General features: G+C 44.3%; 2 protein-coding genes and 1 long non-coding RNA gene across 12 annotated transcripts in view; 1 reads left to right on the forward strand and 2 right to left on the reverse strand.

Moving 5' to 3' along the window:
• Positions 1–6,760: 6,760 nt before the first annotated feature.
• Positions 6,761–11,034, reverse strand: C13H1orf115 (chromosome 13 C1orf115 homolog). The gene is made up of 2 exons (XM_069800087.1): positions 10,650–11,034; positions 6,761–8,266 (listed from the first exon to the last, which is right to left on the reverse strand). The coding sequence occupies exons 1-2, from the start codon at positions 10,932–10,934 to the stop codon at positions 8,147–8,149; spliced, it is 405 nt and encodes a 134-aa protein (XP_069656188.1). The 5' UTR covers positions 10,935–11,034; the 3' UTR covers positions 6,761–8,146.
• Positions 11,035–11,211: 177 nt separating this feature from the next.
• LOC138688557 (uncharacterized) lies at positions 11,212–14,560 on the forward strand. Of its 2 annotated transcripts, XR_011327419.1 has the most exons (3): positions 11,212–11,417; positions 11,813–11,994; positions 12,097–14,560. It is a non-coding gene; the product is annotated as an uncharacterized lncRNA (long non-coding RNA). The 2 variants fall into 2 exon arrangements; XR_011327418.1 differs by having other exon boundaries at positions 11,212–11,994.
• Positions 14,507–19,822, reverse strand: part of MARK1 (microtubule affinity regulating kinase 1) — a 60,793-nt gene continuing 55,477 nt past the window's right edge. For 7 of the 9 annotated variants that reach the window (XM_069800093.1, XM_069800095.1, XM_009928084.2 and 4 more), the window contains 2 exons: positions 18,736–18,780; positions 14,507–16,594 (listed from right to left, as the gene is read on the reverse strand). In XM_069800093.1, coding sequence (XP_069656194.1) covers positions 16,240–16,594; positions 18,736–18,780 — 400 coding nt within the window. In that variant the 3' untranslated portion in view covers positions 14,507–16,239. The remainder of the gene's footprint in view (positions 16,595–18,735; positions 18,781–19,822) is intronic. The other 2 variants (XM_009928086.2, XM_069800094.1) reach the window with 1 other exon arrangement.

A 19,822-nucleotide genomic window follows, 5' to 3' on the forward strand; every position in this document is an offset into this window, starting at 1 on the left:
TATTAGCAAAAGTTCAACAAAACTGCAATGACTGTCTAATTAGTAAGCGCTGTCTGATAAGCAGTGCTTACAAGCATGAATCAAAACAAATTAACATAAGTACTAAAGGGATAAAAACAAAAATACAACCTGGTTTTAGAATCTAACAATAAAAGCAACGCATCAAATGCAGTAAATGAAAAAAATATATTAATATTTATGCTGGCCACAAGTTTTTAAAAAAACACAGGCATTCCTGACAAACGTGGATGCTTATTTTCACAAGCTTAAGGCAAAAATGAGTAACTATCTCCTGTGATTTCTTGAGCACTGTATACAGTAGTATTCTCTGCTGTGCAAATCATAAAACGCAGAAAGCTTTTGTCCTCTGAACTTCAGTCTACGAGGCATCAAAATGACAGGATTTGGAATAAGAGGAAAAAATTTGGGGTGATTTACTTCTTGCTCCCTTCTTCTGGGTGCCAGAGAAAACAGGTCTGGAGTGTATATATACTTCCCTAGCATGAGAATTTGGAGAAGTATGAACCTATACAGCATGATGGTGGTGTGAACAGCTACAGCTCCTCCCTAGTTACACATGATGGGCAGCACCATGGTGTACAAAACCAGATTCTTTCAGTTTGAAGGACTTGTTAACTATAAATTCAGAAATAACTCACCTTTGCTAATGATTGCATATTAATTTAGAGAAAAAATAATTCTAAATCCAAGAAGGACCTTAAACTTTCATTCCCTAAATCCACTGGCCTGGAGCCTAAGGAGATTTTGTTCAGACCAGCCCCGAAAAGCAGCTGTTACACTCAGCCCTGACTCTTCTTGGAGACTATGGTGTGAAGGAGCTTGAAGAAGAATAACAGAAGGCAGCAGCATCTGTATAATCTCTCCTCTCCTGCTGTGATACAAGGAATGTAAAATTAGAAATAGCTGCAGAGAGCATGGCTGTGGTTTAACGTTTCAGTCTAAGACTGCAGCCTTTGAGAAAAGCCCTCTTCACCCATACACCTGGCACCTCTCAAAAAGCCTCCAGTAAATAGCTTCACCAGCAGGTTTGTTTAATCCTCCATCCCCAGCACACCTGTGCTTACCTGGGAGCCACCAACTCCTGCTGTAAAGCAATATGCATAAGAGCCATTCACACAAAATGTAGGTACTGCTTTTGTTACAATCCAAACACAGCCTCTTGTGTGACAGAATTGTGTTTGCTGTAGCCAGAGCGGGCACAGTAAACCTGCACTTAAAAGGAAATGCTCGTGTTTTCAATTGCCTACAACTTCATCAAACTTCAGGACAGTTGTACTGAATTTCTCCACACCAGGTTCTTGCCTTGGGCTCCTTAGAACGTGTCTGATCAGGTAAAGGATTCGGAGTGTCAATCCCACAGCAAACTGGGGCTGGGCTCTCTTGGTCATGAAAGTGGGTGATGCTGGCGTATCTTGAAAAAGCACGGTGTCAGCTCAGAAGCATCCACGTGACAAATGCGCAGGTGGAACAAATTTTATGGAAAAAGTAATGACATAGCTGCTTTCAGATGCAGTGGGCAATTGGAGATAATTCTTCTAGAGGCAGACCTAGACTCTCTTGTAGCAGGGGCTCCATCAGAGGTCTAAGATGAATGACAAGGAAAGAGTTGAAGAATTTTACATGTTTCCACTAAAAAAAGACAAGTGACTGGGGATCTTGTAGGTCTTCAATAGGATGTGCACAGTGCTGTACTTTGGAAAGGCATAAAATACCACACTGAGGGGGAGATTTGGATGGACATTACAAAAAAAATCCCGGTGACAAAGACAGCAAAATGCTGGCCTAGATTAGGTGACAGGGTGTTAGGATGGATCTAAATGTAGGCTGGGCTTGTCTTAGTGAAGGAATAGGGTTAAATGCCCATACCAGGGATATACCAGTTATTTTTCCAGTGACTCTGTAATTCAGCAAAAGGCAGAGATGAGGGGATGACATAGCCAAGTATGCAGCCATCCTATGCTGATTTCAACAAGATATGATAAAAATTATATTACACCCACACACCCACAAAAATTATATCCTTCTTCCAAACTTAGAACAAACAATAAATTCCAAAGATTCCTTCATAGAGAGGAGGGGAGGATAAAAGCATTGCCGTTTCCTCTTAAAATCTTCAAGGAAACCGGAGTTCAGTGAGTCATGCACTAGAAATGAGCTCAGTGAAATTAACGTATGGAAAAATCTCAGGCGAATAATTGGCGATGATAGAATTAAAAATAGAGTCATTAATGATAGATGCCTTTTAATGGAGCCAGAGCAATGAGATAAAGGGATCTTTTTTTGTGAGGCTTTTCCTACACAGAGAATCATAAATACATTAAAAGCTAGGCAGGTTGGTAGGCTCCTTCTGTCATATAGGAAGATGAAATGACTGTCCAGTCATATAGGAAGATGAATTGAAAATTGTCTTTTTCCTCCAGTCAAATGCTAAACTTCAGTCTCTCTAAATTCACCAGGACAATACAGAAATGGTTGTTCCAGGCAAATGTTCGGCCCGGTATTAACTAACACAGGCTAATGACATTACAGGTTCTCCCCATGTTCTGTAAATGCGATTATCCAGGTGAATATAATATCTGTCAGGCAGCTTTAGGAGTCTGAATAGTCAGGGTAGAGCTGCATGTCGTCTGGGAGAGCAGGTAAGGACCAAAGGAGAGGCTTTACTGGTGAGCAGTGCATTTATCCTGCAGCACAAGAACTAACGCACTTCTGTAGCTGTGGTTTAGCGGCTATCACAGGAGAGGATGGGATGCACCAAGGACAGGAAAGTCCCCACCCTAATTCAGGCACAGCTGAAAAAGCAATCTGATGCTAGCTTAGTGTCCCAGGAAAGGAAGGAGCAAGGATTCTTTTATGGGCAGCAGAAATAGGGGAATACAGAAAGCATGAGGAGGCAAGTACACATGGTGTGCTGGAGCTGGGGTCCAAGGCAGCTCCTGTGGGGGTTATTCCAGTCTGCTGTCCTCCGTTCCTGCTGCATTTGAAATTACATGTCCTGTCTTAAGCAGCTGTGATTTCTCCAGCAGAAGATGAGATTCGGAAATAAGAAGCCACGACTCATTGACTTTCCTCCAGTGAAGCATCCTTAATAAATGTTTTTAAGGCACAGCAAGAACCTCAGGACAAAGCATAATGCATTTTTAGGTGTTGAAGGAAAAAAAAAAAAAAGCAACACAAGAACAATGTTTCTGTGGCTTTACATTTGAAATACTTGCGTAACAGGAGGCTCAAGATTCAAGTGGCTAGAAAACACTGGTATATGGAGACACACATTACACTGCTGGGACCCAACATCCTGAAGATGGGTCTGGACAAACCAGGAGGCCAGCCTAGGGGAGGGCAGGAAATCCCTGCAGGAGATGAGGCAGAACAACAAGGCAGGCTGACAAGGCTGGAAATCTGTTTTTTTCCCAGGAGATGGCACTAAAGGACAATCGCCTTTCAGCCGGCATAGTGCAATGCAGCAGAAACTTCGCTGGGGGCCAAACCGTTCTTCAGGCAGTTTGCATCATCCCGAGTCGCTCCTTGTTATAAAGCGCAAAGCTTTACTCTTAGCGTCTGTGCTTTTAGCAGGATCCCACTCATAGCCTCAGAGAGTCACCCAGGCTGGAAGGACCCCAGGAGGTCTCTCCTCCAGCCTCCTGCTCACAGCAGGGTCAACACTGAACTCGCAGCGCGTTGCTCTCCGCTTTGTTCAGTCATGCCTTGAGAGCCTCCAGGGACAGACACTCCCCAACCTCCTGAACTAACCTCTTCTCATGCTTAATAATCATACTAGTGGTTTTCCCCACCTTGTATCTGGCTGGAAACTCCCCAGTTTCAATTTATGACGATGGCCTCCTGCTGTCTGGCTGCGGACCTCCATAAAGAGCCTGGGTCCATCTTGTTAGCCACCCCTTCTTAGGTATTGAAAAGCTGCTGTCAGGTCCTTCCCTCCTCCAGCTGAACGAGCCCAGAGCCCTGAGCCTCTCCTCGTAGGCGATGCAGGATTTGGGAAGGAGCACCACCCTCCCTGAGCTCAGAGTCTCTAGACTTCGCCCCAAAACAGGTCTGGCAGCCTGATACTACTTCCTACAAGGAAAAGGAAGGGGAGAATTTGATTCCTCTACTTTCTTTTAATTTAATTATCTCAATTAATCTACAGGCTCTTTAGGCTCTCTACTGCTCCTTGAAGAAAAAGGATTTCCAAAGCACGCTCTGTACAGGTAACTGCAGCAACTTGGTACACATTTTAGGACCAGTTTTTCCTCAGAAGAGGCCAGTGCCTAGCTAACAAGGGACTCAGGATACAGAAAAAGAGACGACTAGTTTTACAGCACACCAACTCAAAACCTGCCGCCTTGCCAGTCTTACGGGGTTGTTCATGCCTGAAGTGAACCTTGGCCCGGGACCGGCAAAGCCCTGGAAACACCGAAGTGACGTGGTGTGGTACGGCTCTCCTCAGTTGCAGCACTTCAAAAGCAAGCTGTGCAAGAGCGCTTCCTTGCTGCTGATGTTGCAGGACAAAGGACAATAGCTGCGAGTCCTCTGCCATTTCCTCAGAGACTACGGTAAGCCAGAGTGGTAATTAAATGCTCTGGCAAAACCAGCAGAAACAAGCTTTATTCTGCTCTGTGACTCATTGAGCTGGCAGTAGGAATAGCCAGGGTTTTAATTTAAAAGTGACTTGCCAGGCTGTCAGGTTAGCGGAGTTCATTCCTGAGAGAAGCTTGGACGAGTTGTCTACTTCTTGCCACTCTTGCATATATTCAGCTTCCTGAACTTATTTATCCTGCCATTTGTTATAAAACATGGTGAAAGGTGGGTAGAAATTTGAAAGGAGTCAGCACACTAACATGCCACCGAACACAAAAACCTGCAAGCTGAAGTGATGGGTAGAGGTGCCAAGCAAGTGCCTGAAGGGAGGAACGTATTTCATCCAGCTCAAACGTCAAATCAAATCTTCTCCGTGTACCTGCTGTACTGTAATATCCACCCGGATATTAATATAAGCATATCCCACTTTTGTCTATGAGAGGGTCAAATGTCCGTTTTGTTCCTCAGAAGAACCAGGAGATATGCTGCAGACAAGCCCGTTATAATAAAGGAGCCTGCCTGCACGCGTGGGTCGAAAGCTTTCCCTGCTGGGGTGGCTCCTCCAAGGCCCACCTCGCCAAGAGCACAGAAAGGCCGTGCAGAAGCTGAGTCCATCCCGGACTGCCCTCCTGGCTGGGCACACCGTCAGGGCTGCCCCGGAAAGCCCAGCATCCTCACCGTCACCGACAGCTCGCTCTCCTCCAAGTCACTTGCAGACTTCCAGCACAACGGTTCTGCTTCAGATGGAGGTTGCCATTTCTTGTTGGCTGAGCAGGATGACCTGCCACCCAAGGCTGAGTTGGTCAGGGAATATTTCCTCTTCTCTTATGTCAGCCAGACAACATTTAGCAACAGTGCTGCAGGATCTGCCCTGTCGCAGCTTTTTGCATCTTGGCTAAGCCAGAGCTGGCATGGCAGGGATGCTGCCACGATTGACAGGAACTACAGCCCCCTGCCAATGCACCCCGCTGAAAAATGAACCTCACCCCCCAGACTCAGATTTTCTAGACACTGCTGTGTGAGCTGGGCTGGTGAAGAGAGGAGCAAACCCTGGCCAAGGCTTGGCCTCACAAATGCACTCCACCAGCTGAGGAGTGAATTGCTGCTCGAGGAGAACTGATAAGCAGCACTAATTGGTAGCCTCAGTGAGAACCATCAGTTCATTTTGAGGAAGGAAAATAGGCTGGCATGAATCACCAGCTGTTTTAGAGAAACAGCGTAGGTTACTTGCTTACTTTTTCTTTCTCTCTCCTCTTTCCTTCTTTGTTTTTGGTCTATTTTAGAAACACTGTTCAGCAGAAGCTGACTCACCAATATGTATCAAGCTTTTCTTTTCTCAGGCTCACACGGAAACACCATTTGCATATCATTCAGGTTCTGCGTGACTGGCAACCAGGTTATTCCCTTAAAGGTGCACCAGATGAGCAGAGACCATAGGTCATCAGGCAAAAGTCAGTGGTAACTATTGTGCTGAGTGGTTCATGAGCTAAAGTTCATGTTTACCTCTGTGGAAAGTCCCTGCATTGAACAGGTTGGACCCTGGGTGTTGCAATGAGGGAGCAGCCTTTCTATTCAGAGGACACACAGACAAATTGACGGGCACCCATTTCACAGAGGAAAATGGAGACACAAATCTCCCCTGCATTGCTTTAGTCATTTAAAAAAAGCTCTAACGATTCACGCTGTAAAAGCACTGTAAAACGTAAGAGTGGTGTAACAAAATTTGAAGTTAATCCCAAAGTGTGCAGGCTCGTGTGGCCTGTGGGTGTTAGTACAGCCCTGTTCTTACTGCGAAAGACACAGCAGTTACCCAGAGCCTCTGGCATGCTGGGGGGGCAGATGGGAGGCACAGGTCTGTCCCCACAAGAAAGCTCAAGAGAAACAACTAAAAGTGTGAAATCAATGAGTGTAATCCCGTTGTGGCTATTCCTACCCCAACTCGTGCAACCTTAGATCCTCTGCAGCCTCATCTCCACTCCTTGCCTTTCCTGAGCATTTCCATGCAGTTTGGGCTACAACCGTGTCCTTCTAGAAGAGCACCAAGGCCACGGGCAGAACAACACAGGGAAGTTTACACTGCAGCTTCCCCCGCTGCTTGGGCCGCCGCTGAGAACCTCCTCCTTTGTGCGCTTACTTATGTGTGTAGGTGAACACACAACATGAATCACATTACTTTTTTTTATTATTTAAAAAATCCACCTTTGCTTCATTTTCTACGCTTAAAAGAAATACAGTGTGGTTTGCTAAGACATGCAAACACTTTCATTCAAAAAAGGCAAAGAAAGCAAATGAACAGCATTTTTTTTCCAAATAACTCAATGCCTCGATTACAAAACCACTATCAAAACTAGAAAGATCTATAATACAGAGAAAGTGCTAGCAGGGAAATCACTTACTGCTACCACAGAAGACTGATAGGAAAAAAAACCCCAAACCCACAGAATTTTGAAGGCACATAAACCCCCTTGTTCCCGTGTCATCAATACAAGATTTATGTCCCTGGAGGTGTCACACGGAAGCTGCTGCATCCGCACCACTGAGCTGAGCCATCTGATGTTGACATCCTCTAGCTAGAGCTTCCACATACGGAAATGAAGATGGAGCTGGCAGGTTATTTGGCCCCATTCTTATACAAAACCATTGTACATTCTTATACCAAACACTGTATGTAGGTTTTTTTCAGATGCAGCTGGTAATCCCTTTTTTTTCTGGTGAACACCACAGAACTGGTTGTTCTTATGCCCCAGCTTCCAGAATCAGGTGTGTCAGATATAAGCTCTGTTCTCGGTTAAAAAATATGTGCAGATTTCACAGCAGCAGTAAACCTTTAATGCCCCCAAATCAGAAGACAAACACACCTCATTTTCTTTCTGGATTTTTACATCAGTCTTAAGATTTAAAGGCTCATTACGTCCAGAGTTTGAAATGAACAACTGTGATGCAGCAAAGCTCTCCCTGTCTTAGACAATAGTCCATGTATATCCAAGTGTATTTTTAAGTATACTCCTAATCTTAAACCTCTCAGGGTAAAAAAAAAAAACCAAAAAAAACCAACAAAAAAGACCTCAGAAAACCAAAGACTACCTTTTCCTGATCACTCGTTATCTGTTTCCTCCACTGCTTTGACAAGTCCTCTCACTAGCCAGACCCAGATCCCCACCTCCCTATCTGCACCACTCCCCCACACCCCCGCTATTTCTATTTTCCTTCATTTCTCTCTCCCTCATCTACTTGCTTTTCCATCCATCCTTGGCTCCCTTCCACACATAGCACAAAGCTCTAGAAAACCAACTCATGTCCGAGAACAAACTTCAGCTCAATTAGTCGAAGATTATTTCCTCATCCTTGCATTTCTTCAACCCAATCCTGATTTTTTAAAGCGCCAGAAGTTTTTGCGGAGAAGAGCACTCAGTCTTGGGGAAGGGGCTGGTGGAGGGGCTCAGGGCTGGGACTGTTTGTCCAAGAGGTTTCTCAGATGCAGGTCTCAGATTTAATCCTAAGAAAGCAGCGATGGCCTCACGTCCTCCCCGGTGGGGCGCGTGGAGCTGCGCTAGCGGATGAAGGATGCCACCTGAGCTGCCACTCCAAAGGGAGCGGAATAGGCTGCTGCTAATCCTTGCAGGCCGACCACCAAGTAGCGGCATCCCTTCTGCAGAGCTTTGCTGACATTCTGCGGAGAGAGATGGGAGAAGGGGATAAAAAAAGGAGAGGTGATAGAAAATACCTTCACGTAAAATCGTTCCAACAGCCAATGTCACCAACCCAGAAAATGAACTTCTCCCACAGCTAATGAGGGCTTGAGCATAGACCAACATATTATCATCTATTTTTATACAGAAATACACACCTACAGAGTATAGTTAAACTGAACAGGTGCAGCCTCCACAGGAAGCCAGGCTTTTACGTGGGCTTCTATTCAAGAATAAAATTAGTTTAAATTCACACCTAGTTTGTAGAGGTACATGTTTCCCACACACACATGTTGTAAGTATGTTAGTAACTCTCAAAAGCACATAAGCTGTTAAAACTGGTGCTGAACAAGAAGGCAGTAAACCACTAAGAATATTTTTATGGAAACTTCATTGCTTTTTGTCAAAGATATGTTTGGTCAAAATAAGAATGTTTTGACCCACTTTCACGTCTCTACAGGTTTAAGAGCTCATCTATGTACTGCATTAGAGATAACTTGCTGCAGATTATTTAAACTAACAACCTTAATCTAATTTTAATTTCACTCTTGATAGTTTTTGCTCATATGGCTGGTCATGACTGGGGAATTAATACAGTGTGGTCAGTTTGGGAGGAATATCAGAATTAACTGTTAGTAGCACTTTATGGTTGTGTGGGACTATATCAAAATCGCCTCTTGTAATATGGAAAACACTGGAACAGAGGATATACTTTTAAATCAGTGAAATCCAGTCAGTATCTATTATATTCCTAGGATTTCTTAAAGCTGGATTACAGTGGCACTGGCACATGAAAACCTTCAGCTGTCACGATGCCACTACATAGCTGATTTTTGCTGCATTTACTCCTATGGAAACTTACTTGAAGGGAGTTAAGAAGGCAAAATAAAAGGGCAGCTCGAGCCTGGGGGTAGAGCCTGAGGACGGAGGAGGAGACGCAGGGCCTTCCCTTCCCACCTCTGCCCTGTCCTACTATGTCACACGGGCAGCTTCTTTCCTCCCTCCTGCGCTGTGTGCCACTTACCTACCCGCACCTCACCAACGCTTTCACAAGTTGTTCTTCACTGCCAAAGCCAAACTGGCAAACCTTCCCTGTGGGGATGTCGTCTGACCAATACAAAAGGGAATACGCAGCGTCCAAGCACTGGCCCGTGCTCTAAACACAGTTACAAGTGCATTTATACCAACAGCACACACAGCAATAGCACCAATAGCAAAATTATGAACTGCTGCGACATAACCGTGCTCACAGAACTGCTCTGTATAAATCGAGACTACAGACTTGACACTGCTTCCTACTACATGTGCTTACTGTGACTTGGAAATCAGTGTTGGAAACTCAAAGTATCAAATCCATCATTAAAGAATGAAATATTCCATTCCTCTTTATGAAACGGTAGTATTTGTGAGGCAGCTCATGACTACGCTGTTATCTGTAAACTGTGTGAATTTCAAAGTAAGTAACTTTGCCAAACTAACTGGCATTTTCTGCATATCGGAGATAGCAAGCATAACTTTACCAAAATCACCATTTTTTAAAGAACGCAGTAGAAAGTCTTGTCTCATGCTGACATCTGTAATCTCTCTGGTAGGAAAAGATTCTGGGCACCAAACAGGTTTTTCCTGCTCACACAGAAACTACTTTTTGCTACAAATATCCAAGTCATACCAGAGCTGTACTTCAGTGACATAACAAGAGAAAAAATAATCGAATTCCTCCAAATAGCGCTTTCGTAATCAAAGGCACCCGGCCTCCGGGGGAAAAAAACCCAACAAGCCACCGGACTGCCGGACTTGTGACTTTCCACACAGGAAAGCAAAAGAACAATTCTGATCCAAAATAGTTGTTACACAATGAAGAGCACGTTGCGTTTTTTTCTTTAACTCATACCAGTGGCTTTCAGGGGACGCCGGGACGGTAAACTGGCGAACGAGTGTACCGGAGGGATGTTATTGCCCTTTCTTTCGGTCACTGAAGTAGACGAAAAAAACCAAAGAAAAGCAGGCCAATTAACTGGAAGTTTTAAGGGATGGTGTCAAAACAACGCCGCCGAGGGAAACGCAGAACAAAGAAAGGCAAAGTGCCCGTCACATGGACCAGCTTAGTGTCATTTTCACTCCGAAACGGCAGATTTTCTACTCTCTGATCCCGGCGAGGGTCGGCGTCCTGCCTGCCTTCCCCAGCAGCACCGCCTCCTCCCCGGCAAGACCACGACCCAGCCCGGCGGCGGACCCCGCCTCGGGGCTCAGCGCCGCCGCTCAAGCGCCTGAGGGACAAGGGGGACTTGGGTGCCGAGACCCCCCCCGGCCCGCCCGGCGCCGAGGGTCCCCGCTCCGGCGTCCCCGGGCGCGCCCTGCCCTCACCTTCCCGTACTCCTTCAGCCGCTTCCCGTAGGGCCGCTTGGCGGCGGCCCGCGGCGGGCGCAGCGGCTCGTAGGAGTCGGGCAGGAGGACGAAGTGCACCTTCCTGGAGGCAGAGCCGCCCTCCTCCTCCTCCTCCTCCTTCTCCTTCTCCAGCGCGCTGCCCCCAGCCGCCGCCGCCGCCTCCTCGTCCTCCTCGCCGGGCAGGATGGAGACCTGGTCGTCGTCGCGCCCGCGGCGGCAGTACCTGCCCCTGGCCTTGGCGCCCCGCCGCGCACCCACCGTCATGGTGCCGCCGGGCGCCGACCCGTCCGCGCGGACCAGCCGGCCGCTTCCTCCGCCGCCGCCGCTGCGCCACAGGTGTGGCCGGAGGCGGCCGCTGCCCCCTCCCCGGGGCGGGACGGCGGCGGGAAGAGGCGCCCCGGGCCCCGCCGCCGTGATGGGCCGCGGAAACCGGCCCGCGGTAGCGGGCCGAGGGCTGGCCGACCCGCGGCGGCGGGCCCCGGCCCCGCAAACCGTGTCCCGCCTTGCTGGGGAAAGCCGGGGGTTCGCTGCGGGAAGCCCACCACTCGCCCCGCGGCAGCTCGGCAGAGGGCAAGCCCACCCTGTCGCTAGCGGTGGGACAGGCGGCCGCTGCGGCCTCCGCGCCCCGACCGCTGGCGAAGGCTGAGGTAGCTCCTTCCCTGGCATCGCACGCACCGCTCCACGCCGGCAGCGGCTTCGGGAGGCCACGCTCTTCTTCCCCTCCGAAACAAAACGCCAGACTCCCTGGTAATCCCCCTGTTACAGGTGGTCCTGCCGGGAGCTCGGGCGAACAGCGTCTCCGGCGTACTGGGCTCCGTTGTGCTGCCCCCGGGCAGGGGGAAGGTTCGGAAGTCTTCGCTGAAGGGCAAAGTTTCTCCCTGGTTTTTGCCCAGATGCAGGGGGAGGCTGAGGGCCACGCGCCTCTGTCGCTGGGTGGGCTGCAGTTTAACAACTGCACTTCCTAAGCCGGGTTCGTGTAGCTGGGGTCGGTCAAGAAATGCAAAATTGCACAGGGAGGATCAATATTATTTATTAAACCAGGTGGCATATTTATCAACATTTGACGCATATACAAATACTTCAGACAAGCAGGTGCGATAAGGGGACAGACTAATCCTTTACCGTGGATTTTTCTTACTAAGGAACGAAGCCTTGAACCTATGTCTGATGCGCTCTTTAACATTCAGCAAGCAAATCCTGCACCCAGCATGGTTACCCGCCCCAAGGATGGTGCTTCGCCATCGTCACGGCTCCAGCCAGAAAGCAGTGTAACGGACACCTCGGCCAACCCTCTGAGGGGTGGAAGACGCGAGCTAAGTCCCAGGTCTGTCACTACGGGAAAAGTGCTCTACCCCTTCCCCTATTTTATATTTAAAGGCGTCACCACTCCTGTTACCATCGTCAGGTTTTTAATTTAACTCTGCAGAAGGATGAGGTGGAGACCTAAACCCAGGACATGCTCCGAGTACCGGTCCCAGACGGACACCTACCACAGACCACGCGTGGTCCTCAGAGCTTCTCCTTCCTCCGGGCTCTGGCTGCGGCAGCGCCTGCAAGGGCCCGTTTCTGAGCCACCCAGTTCTCTCCCCCACCTCCTGGAGCCAGATGCTCAACTTGCCAATGTCCTGGAGGTGTAGGTATGTCCTAAACACTGCAGAGACTGTGAGACTGAGTAGCACCGTAGGTCCTGTCCCAAGTACCTGCTTTAACACTAATCACATGGTAGGGCCTGAAGCAGCAAGGTATAGGAGATAAATTTTGCATGCTCTAATGTGTTGCTGTAGATTTTAAGGTGCTACTTTCTTAGGTAGTTTGAGGGGTGAAGTAATTGCTCGATGCTGATTAAGCAGCAGCATCAACAAATAAAATACCAATAATCTGTAAGCAGCTGTTGAATGGGATCTTTCATCTTGTTAACCTCAAGCACCTCGAGCTAACTTGAAAAATGCATTAATATTTTTCTGGGGCTTTGAGAAGTGTTTACATCTAGGTTTTCTATTTATAGATTCATTACTGAATGTATACTTTGCCCCTAAGCGAGAAGTGCAAAGATGGTAAAAGATAAGTCTGTCTTCTCAAGAGGGGCTGGCCTTTCCCCACAGACTGGGTTTGTACCTCATGAGCTTGTTTCATTTTCCCCGAGTTCAACTATCAAAACCCCAGAGAACAGATCTCTCAATTGAGATTTACTGTCTCTGTTTGCATGGCGGCAGGGGAACCACGTTCTGAGATTAAGAGGTCTAAGCTACCTCTCAGGTATATGACACCAGGTATCGAAAGTCTCATGTGTAACACCTCATGGAATTTTGGCATCATCGTAACTATATGGCAATGATGCCACTTTGTTCTCAAGCATTACTTTTCATCTACGGAAGCTGGAATGAACTTTTGTAGTCCTTTCATTGATCTATATACATTTTAATGTTTTAAATTGGACTGCATGAAAAGGGATCTACTTAGTTTGGAAGTGTCTCTATACTGTAAATAAAGAAATAAAGTGAAAAAAACAACCCCCACCCAAAGCAGAATCATGCGCTAGTCTAACTGCTCGCCCCCACCCCTCACCCCAAACACCCCCTGGAAATGCTGCCAAGAAATTACAACTGAATACATAAGCCCTCTGACTATCCCAGCCATCCCCAGCCCTTCCCGGAGCTGTGGAACATGATGTGGCATTTAACTGTCTTTCGGATTTCTCAAGTTAAAGCCGTGCTAATAAAATGCCACTGATCCCCTCCCACATGAAAGTCAAGCTGCATTTTGGATGTAAATGTTCTTATCCCCCTCTTAGCCAAAGAGTAACTTGCACGTAACAGGTACGTAACACGGCAGCTGTTGAAGGACCCAAAAACCAGGCATTGAGGATTCAGCATCCAACATCTCACTGATTTCCATACCAACTACGCTCTGCTTGCCAATAAAACCAGCGGTTCTGAAAAAGTACCTTTCTTGGATCTTCCCATCTTACTCCTGCCACAAAGAGGAGATCTGGAAAGCCAAATGAGGTGTCTGGGTGCAGCTACACCTTTCACACTCAGATTGTGCCCTCGCTGAAGCACTTGGTGTATTTGCTATTGAGAGCGTAAGGTGGTTCGCAGCTCATCTGCCAACAGGGCAGAAGAAGGAAGGAGGTCAGCAGGGTTTGGGAATTGGGGCAGTTTCACACTGCTGGCAGTTACTGGAAATAATACCGTTTGCAAACTGTCTATATAGAAACATTGAATTGGCACTTTGGGGTGCAGTGTTTTGTGGGAGAGTTGAACTAAAATCTGTAACTTCTGTTCTCTGGAAATGCTATCTGTGTTTCATGGAACATTAATACACCTCTGGTTACATCAAGCGCTGAAAACCAGCGACAATCTAGGGCAAAGTTAGCCGTGTAAAAATACGGCATGCAAAGCAGGAAGCTATCTTAAGTACTTAATCTATGGTCTTACAGCATGACCTATATTTTTTCCACTGAACCTTCCGAAAAGGCAAGGGGTTTTGTTTCATGACTAAGTTTATACATTATCTTGGATTAACATCATGGACATTATGTTCCAGTGGTGTATTTTCAAGGATCATTGAACATGCATGGACATTTACAGGTAAATTGAGCAGACACACAAACCCCTCCGGACGCTGATTTTTGGTGAATTTCTGGAAAAGCTCCTGGACATCCATTTCTAAGAAGTGCTAAACCACTGGTACTTTCTGGACAGCGCAGGACCACAGAACCGATGCAATGCTAATCCTGAATTCACACAGTGTGGAAGATGAAGCCCGTACACCTTTTGACTATTTTGCTACCTGCAGTAATTATTGTGCTTTGTATAAAGGGCAAACAACAAGTATTTTAGTATGAGAACTGTTCAAGTAAGTTTTAATAGAGTGCACCAGTGAATCAAGATGACTTGCATCAGATTTTGTTTCAATGAACATCAGATAAAAAAAGAAAAGGGGCTACAGTTCTTTCTTTCCAAACACCACCCTTTTTCTAAGGCAACAATACACGTCCATTTCCGAACATAACTGTTACATAGGAAAGCTACATCACAGTACAGTATGTAAAGTCCATCTCGGTCAAGAAGCCATTAGAGAATGGCACATTTACTACACTTACAGCCTTCTAACTTAGGGTTACAGAGTTTACCACAGCTTTTTTTTTGATTTTTATTTTTTAAAGTGACAATTTCTTAATGAACTTTCTATTCTTCACAAGAGTGTGCAGATGGGGCCCATATGTTGATATTACAGTAATTACGACATTAAATAACATTGCACAACCAACCTCTATGGTTAATTCAGTACAAAATAACAAGTATTAAAATGTACCAGTACTAGTGGTTTTACATAGTTTATAATCATTAATCATGAAGGAAAAAAACGTGGTTTTTTTTTTTCTTTTCTTTTCTGTAGGCAAGTGCCTAATTACAAAGCTGCACATTACAGGCATAATGATGTGGAATAAATACAAGAAATCTGGTAAAATATTAAACACAAACAGGTTACATGGGAACAAACTGTACAACCACGAAAGCATAAATCAACAATTTATCATTATAAACAAGGTATGTTTAGCTGTAAAATATTATGTGGAATTTCATGTACTCTTTGGGGGCACATGTTCCAAAAGCCAAGCTAATTCCTGAGGTGGTATTATCAACTTACACAATTGGTCAACACTTCAGATTATCTTGTGCTATTAAACAGTCCCAATATTAATGTATTTCCATAAAATGGAATTTATAGTATTCTGAAGGCAGCAAACAAGTGATATTTTACACCATGATATTCAAATGAAATAGTTACGGTTCTCCATTTTGGTGCTACATTTATTAACGGGCCATGGGAGTAAGCACTGTAATTTGCAGACAGAACATCACTTACACCTGGTTTCTGTTCCCCCACAGCTCTGAGCTGGCCCAAGGCAGAACAAAGATTTTAAACTGTAAGTGCCAACACTGTAAACATGTTTGTATTTTTTTCAACTAAACACTGTCCAATAACAAGGATAAGAGCCAAAGATAAGCAGGAACAGTCTCGCACAGAACAAAAGCCAATTATTCATCGACTTTTGGTTCAAATCATGAACAATCTTTAATTAAAAATGGTCATGCTACGGTTGTGAAAACTACTTTTGTGCATTTGACTCAGGACAAGTTTTTTAAAAAACGCATGATAGAGGTAAGACTTATAAAAACCACCAAAAATGTAAATGATAGGGAAGAACTTTTCCAACTCAAAGCATCAAACATACATTTCTGTGCAGAAATCTAGACAACTATACAAGATCTGAATTTAAGCAGTCATCTTTTTATTATACAACTCTATGAACATAAAATGAACAGAATGCTCTATATACTTACCTGTACATGTGAACATAACTTTTTTAGCTACAGTTATTTAATATAGGTCATACTGGATTTAACTTTACAATTCTGAATAACTATGTATAACCTTATTGCAATAAGGGCAATTTCTACATGGGGAGTTTCACAGGCCAATCACATTAGGCGTAACCAGTACATTCAAAGTGTAGATCATGTATGAATCTTCCCTGATCCCAAAAAAATGTAGGTTCTCTTTACAGCTTAAGCTCGTTTGCTATCTTGGATGCAATGTTCTTAAATGCGATAGAAGTCCCAGATATTCTCTTGAAACGAACTCCATTGAGCGACAATCGTGGCAGTTTGCAGACTTCCATCTCCCACTGAACAAGGCTATCTTGTCGTGCATCACCGTGAACACAGAAGAGCAAAAACCTCTCTTTTTGTTCGTAATCACAGTTATTAGCATCTAACACTTTCCGAATCTCTCGCATCATATCGTTCGGGTCCATAGAACTAGTGGTCTTCATACTCCATGTGAACCGCAAGGAGCGTGGCTTCGAATCTTTGCTATCCTCCTTCTCTCTGTCTTTTGGCTCCCCAGAAGCACTCCTGGAAGAAGTGACATACAGAACAGTCAAAAATAAAAGCAGTATAACCAAGAGATAGAAGAGAAATACAGTTCTTGAACAGGGGTTTCTAAACTGCGATTGACACACCACTAGTCACACACAAGCTAATTCAAAGAGTTAGATGGATACTGTTGGAACAGTTCTGCACCATCTCCTGCACACATGTGCGCTTTGGCATAGCACTGGGAGCTGCGACCAGCACTGGTGCAGTGGCACACAAGTGTGCAGTGTGCCCCTGGTGCAGTGGCACACAAGCAAAGCAAGTTTGGAAACCCCTGCTCTAAAATGTTCTGATGACATGTGCAATGGTAACTGCAGCAGACACACGTTACTCCATACTGCTCCAAAGAAAGTGGAATCTATGTGAAAGCATGACTGAAGTTCTGCTGATTTCATGGTCTGGAGCATGCCATACACCAACAAAACTGAAGTTGAGGGACACAATCCTGAAGCATAAATCATACTGTAAAAGCAGCAGAGGAAGAAATCCCACCCTGCGATTCACAAGTCTTCAGTTAATTCCCTCCCCTCTTTTCTGCCTTTCCCCCCTTTTGCATTTATTATTTATTTTTGACCTCTCTCTGTGTAAAAAGACCCTATAACAACGGGCTTTATTTTAACTGATGAAGCAGAATTTTGTGCTCCAATTTGGTTCTAAACTGCTGGTTTGTCAACCAGTTGAGTACACAGCCAGCAGCGTTGTCACAGAAAAAACACTAACATGCAGACGTAAAGTATTTTAGCTGATGCAATGACTTGGACAAAATTTCAAGGGAGTACTTTCCAATGAGTGTTCTTACTCTGACGCTTCCTTAATGAATAGATTACTTATTCCATTGTAGAAAGCATTTTGAGAAACAGCACTAATTAAAGTAATTCCACAGCCAACTATTTCTGTTCTTGTCCCAGGTACTTAAGATGCCCAATACCTCCCCATCCATCACTGGGGAAAGGTGCTGTTCTCATTTTGATAGTCTATAAACTGTCGCTATTCAGAGAGGAGTCAAAACAAGTATTTTAATTTAACTTTCAGTGTGATCCCCAGAGAACCACATCGATATTAAGGGATAGAGCATGGCAGGGATAAGATCCCAAACGACTTTTAGCCCAAAACAGACACTGTAGGATGACAAAAAGTAGAGGAAGCTAGAGAATGAAAGCAAGAGCTGAAAGCAACTTCACACTTCATTTCATTTGAACATTTGATTAATCTCTTTTCCCTTTCCACATCATGAATTCGACAGCTAATAGACTTTGAATTGAAAAGGGCTAATGTAGATAAAATGCATTGTGTATTATACAATGTATCCTGTTAAGAATGTGCTGCTTTTTTTTTTTTTAAATAAAGGCTTTCTGTTTTGAAAACTAAGTCGATACTTTCCGTAAGTGACCAGTTTAGAATGCAAACTACAATGCCTGTTCATTAGAGAGCATAAAAATAAAAAATTATGCACTGTGCTAAGCACACCAAATATGCAGAACCAAATGCTGAAACATGGCAAAAGAGCAGATATACTGGAGAATGAGCATATGAAGGAATGCTTTATTACTAACAAAGCATCTATAGATCTGTGTACAGTGGTTGCCATACAAATTCAGTATTTAGCAGTCACCACCCTTTTTGTCTGAATGTCACTTTATTTCTCAGTGCAAAGTGACATTCATTTCTCAGGGACTATAAGGTGTTTACTTCTGGCAAACAGCAGCTTTAGTAATGAACACAGTATGTAGCTATAGTAATAATTTAATATATACATATATACACACAGACACACACAAAGTATACTACATTTTCCACTGAAACCAAAAGTAAACACCATTAAATATTTGTAAGCCAAAACATGATTTTAAGTGCCTAAATGACTGGTTAACTCCTACAGGGGGCTTTATTATTCAAAGGAATATGCTTAAATAAAGTTTTATATTAAATACTTCGCAAGAAAGCAAAAATGAGGAATAAAGGACCTCACCAAAACCCCCTCCCCCCAAATAAAAAGCATTTTTGAAATGCAGATTACTTAAGCACTATTCTGTTTTACATCCTGATTAAAAATCTTTAAGAAATCACTTAAACCTTGATGCGAAAGACCTAGGAGCGAAGTATTAATAGTGGCTCCTCACCTTGAGGTGTCAGTTCTGCCACTGGCTTCGCCTTCACTTGGATCCCTCAAAACAAAGTTAAGGTTGAGATTCAATGATAAAGGTGAAAAATAAAAGTTAAGAAAACCTACATCTAGAACAACGTTAAATAGCTACTGAACAAAAAAAATAATAAATAAAAAAATCAGTATAATAATGTCAAGCCTAATACTGTTTAATAGTATTTTTTCACAGCTGTAATTTTAGTTTCCCTTTATGGTACCTTAACTTCTTTCAGCTCTGACATGTAATTGTTTAATTTTTTTAAAACTGATGGTAAAATTAACACTTTGTTCTCAACCTACTGCAGACAGAGCAATGGCCACATGTAATTCCAGCAAGCACAGAGGAGCAGTTGATCAACGTGGTCCAGGAAGGCTCCGCTCTGCACCCTTCTGGGCCAGGCCTTTAGACCTCAGTCCTGAAACCACTTAGGTACATGCCCATGCTTAAGCACACTCAAGTAATTAAAGACAGGACGTGCCTAAGAGTTTCTGAGACCAAATGTTTGGAGCCCAGTTCAGAAAGGTTACTTCAACGTCTGCTTAACTTTAAGCAAATCAGCTGTTACATTGACTTCGGTAAGATTACCGGTGAGCTTGAGCTTAAACATATCTTCTTATCTTGTTGAATTAGAGGTGTGCTTTACCAAGGAACAGTTTTATATTATGCCTTTTTAGTCTGAAGCAGCTTGAAAAATATCCATAGATTGTATAAGCCACTTACGTGCATTCCTAGTGCTGCTGTACAAACATTTTAGCACCAAATTTCAATTAGCTAATTAATACCTTCAAAACACAAATACTTTAGTAACTAACATCAGAGAAGTATCATTTGACATAAACCATTGATATGAAATACTTCCAATACCCTATTCATTAAGCATAGTTGTTATGCATTTATTTTATATACTTACCAGAAAAGGCATTTACCTTTGCCAAAAGATAGTAAAAAAAAGTCTTTCATGACACTTTCTAATCAAAGTATTCTTTAAACCATTATTTCCTGAACAGTACAGAAGTTAAAAGGCATGCAGTTATGTGATCCAACTAAAAGCACAGCAACCCCC

Source organism: Haliaeetus albicilla, chromosome 13 (assembly GCF_947461875.1).
Source record: "Haliaeetus albicilla chromosome 13, bHalAlb1.1, whole genome shotgun sequence".
NCBI classification, from domain to species: Eukaryota; Metazoa; Chordata; class Aves; order Accipitriformes; family Accipitridae; genus Haliaeetus; species Haliaeetus albicilla.

Coding starts and splice junctions, on each gene's coding strand:
- C13H1orf115 (XM_069800087.1), bottom strand. CDS start 10,934: ATGACGGTGGGTGCGCGGCGGGGCGCCAAGGCCAGGGGCAGGTACTGC. Junction 8,267..10,649: donor GGCTGAAGGAGTACGGGAAG/GTGAGGGCAGGG, acceptor CTCTCTCCGCAG/AATGTCAGCAAAGCTCTGCA.